The sequence below is a fragment of the Camellia sinensis genome, chromosome 15, assembly GCF_055761805.1.
Source record: "Camellia sinensis isolate YWXY chromosome 15, ASM5576180v1, whole genome shotgun sequence".
Lineage (NCBI taxonomy): Eukaryota > Viridiplantae > Streptophyta > Magnoliopsida > Ericales > Theaceae > Camellia > Camellia sinensis.
Window position 1 is genome coordinate 89893595 of NC_138975.1, and position 3270 is coordinate 89896864.

The window sequence follows — 3270 nt, forward strand, 5'->3', positions numbered from 1 at the left end:
ATAAGAGGTTTAAAAAGATTTTTCAAAGAGTTTACCTCTCTTCCATTTATCTCCACTTTGTCCTTGCTCGGTTTACTGAAAAGTGCAACTTTTAATGAAATGCGAGCCTTGGAACATCGTAGAAACATTTTCAAAAATATTTTGATAGAGAGGGTTTTAAGGTCTAAAAAAAAGTTTTGGTCCAAAATGGGGTATAAGGTTGGGATTTAGAAGCTCTTCTTGCTGAAGAAATCGAACATTTGCATAGCACAATTTTCATCATCTAGTGATTAATCAGTGGCGCCTAAGTCTTAAGTGCGGTAAAAAATGGGGTGTCTACACTCGATTTTGAGTCAATTTCATTGAAATTTTTCTTCAAGAATTCATCTTTAAGTTTTTTCTCTTTATTCTCTTCAATGATTTCAGGTTGAGCATAAATGGCAGCTAAGATCCCACCTTGTTCACGTAGCACAATTTCAATCTCATTCCTTTCTAGGTCACATATTAACTCCTTCTGACCGATGAGCAAACATGACAAATTACTCATGAATTTCCAACTTAAGGCATCTGCAACGATATTAGCTTTTCCCAAATGGTACAAGATTTGCAAGTTGTAATCTTTGATCAACTCAAGCCATTGTCTTTGTCTCATGTTCAGCTCCTTTTGGGTGAAGAAATATTTATGGCTTTTATGATCAGTGTACACTTCACATGTCACTTCATACAGATAATGGCGCCAAATTTTCAAAGCAAATACTATAGCTGCTAATTCAAGGTCATAAGTTGGATAGTTCTTTTCATGAGGGCGGAGTTGTCGAGAAGCATAAGAAATCACTTTTCCATTTTGCATCAACACACACCCCAAGCCTTTGTAGGAAGCATCACTGTAAATTTGAAATACATCAGTACCATTAGGCAAAGTCAAAATTGGTGCAGTTACTAACCTGGTCTTTAACTCTTGGGAGGCAGTCTCTCTTTGATTAGTCCAAGCAAATGGTGTAGCTTTCTGTGTCAATTGAGTGAGTGGCAAAGCAAGTTTGGAAAAATCTTTTACAAATCTGCGATAATAGCCTGCAAGTCCTAGAAAACTTTGAACTTTTGATACATTTGTCGGTCTAGACTAGTCCACAATAGCTTTAATTTTCTGTGGGTCAACGGAGATACCATCCTTGTTGATTACATGCCCTAGAAATGGCACACTGTCGAGCCAAAATTCATATTTGGAAAATTTTGCATATAACTTCTTTTCCCTTAGGGTCTGTAAAGCAATTCTCAGATGATTTTCATGTTCTTCCTTGCTTTTAGAATAAATTAATATATCATCGATGAACACAACAATAAACTCATCAAGGAATTATTTAAACACTTTATTCATTAAGTCCATGAATGCTGCAGGTGCATTATTTACCCCAAATGGCATGACTAAGAATTCATAATGTCCATATCTAGTTCGAAAAACGGTTTTCTCAATTCCTTCTGCTTTCACCTTTAGCCGGTGATATTCGGATCTAAGGTCTATCGTAGAGAACACTTGTGCTCCTTGAAGTTGATCAAACAAGTCATCTATTCAGGGTAGTGGGTACTTGTTCTTGACAGTTACTTTACTCAATTCACGGTAGTCAATTCATAGCCTCAAAGACTCGTCTTTCTTTTTGACAAATAACACTGGAGCACCCTAAGGTGAAGTGCTTGGGCGAATAAACTTCTTGTCTAACAGTTCCTAAAGTTGAGTTTTCAATTATTTCAATTCAGAAGTGGACATTCTATATAGGGTTTTAGAAATTGGTTGTGTCCCGGGTACTACATCAATGTTGAACTCAAGTTCTCTATTAATTAACTCCCCGGGTATGTCAGTAGGAAATACATCAGAAAATTCACAGACCATGGAAATATTTTCCACACTTACACTATCCGAAGACACAATCAACACACAACACAAGTAGCCCCGACGACCTTTTCTTAATAATTTCCTGGCTTTCATAAATAAAATCAATTATGGCGGAGGAACTACCCCATTTCCAGTAAAAACAAACTCAGGCATACCAGGTGGTTTAAACACAGCAAATTTACTCACACAGTCAATGGTGGCGCAGTATTTAGTCAACCAATCCGTACCCAGAATACAATCAAAATGATCAATGCTCAGGGGCAACAAATCAATATAGAATGTCGTATCACCAATTATAATATCACATGCCGGATAAACATAAGCACATATCATAGAACCCCTAGACGGTGTAGACATAGATAGTAAACAGTTCATAGGTTCTAATGGTCCAGTTAATTTATGAGAAAAAGCATACGATACAAATGAATGCGTGGAACCAGAATCAATCAGCATAGGCATTCTGAGCATAGATAGAGATTATACCTGACACCATTGACTTAGTATTCTGTACATCCTCAAGTACTATGGAAAAACCTAGCCTTGTCTCAATGTTTCTCCTCTAGTATTGGCCCTCACATTGGTTCTTGGTGCAGGAGTAGATCCAGTTAAACTTGCCGCAGGACGGGTAGTCGTGTCGAGTCTCATCAGGCAATCTCTAATCATGTGGCCTGTCCTGCCGCATCGAAAACAAGCACTAGATGCACAATGACACATGCCCCTATGTTTCCTTCCACATTCTGGACAAACTAGCATAGACCCACTGCTTTGGCTTGAGGTACTTGATGATCTAGTATTTTGCTTCTACGGAAATGATCGGCCCTTCTTGAAATTGAATCCCGTCCTTTTACCTCTCCATTCAGTTGTTGGAGTTGTAGCTTGTTTCTTTGATGCTGGTATGGCCTCTTTCATCAATGCCCTATCAAGAACTTCCACATAAGTAGGCAATTTCAAGATGCCTACTCGATCAAATACTTCTATATCTAGTCCTCCATCAAACTCTTGTGCTTTCTTATAATCTGTGTCCACCATATGAGGAGCGAATCTGGCCAACTCGATGAACTTAGCATCGTACTCGACTACGGACACCTTCCCTTGCTTAAGTTCTTGGAATTCAGAAACCTTTAGGTCTCTAAAGCATTGGGAAAAGTACTTGTTGTAGAAGATCTCATTGAATTGAGCCCAGGTCATATTTCCATTACTATTTCGGATCAATAACCACTATCGCCGAGCTTCATCTTTAAGAGTGTAGGTGGCCAATAAAACCTTCTGAGTCTCAGTATAGGGGAACACTTCAAATAACTTCTCCATTTCAAGTAACCATGTCTCCGCTTTCAACGGTTCAATACCAAGAAAGTTGGCAGTTTCACCTTCATGAATTTTTGTGTTAGGTTGAAGATGTTATT

At 38.3% G+C, this 3270-nt stretch overlaps 1 protein-coding gene across 1 annotated transcript; it reads right to left on the reverse strand.

The window, feature by feature from the left end:
• Nucleotides 1-283: 283 nt before the first annotated feature.
• On the reverse strand, nt 284-3055 carry LOC114280707 (uncharacterized). Its single transcript, XM_082908385.1, has 2 exons — nt 2716-3055; nt 284-741 (listed from the first exon to the last, which is right to left on the reverse strand). Exons 1-2 carry the CDS (start codon nt 3053-3055, stop codon nt 284-286), a joined length of 798 nt encoding a protein of 265 aa, XP_082764511.1.
• Between the last annotated feature and the right edge of the window lie 215 nt (nt 3056-3270).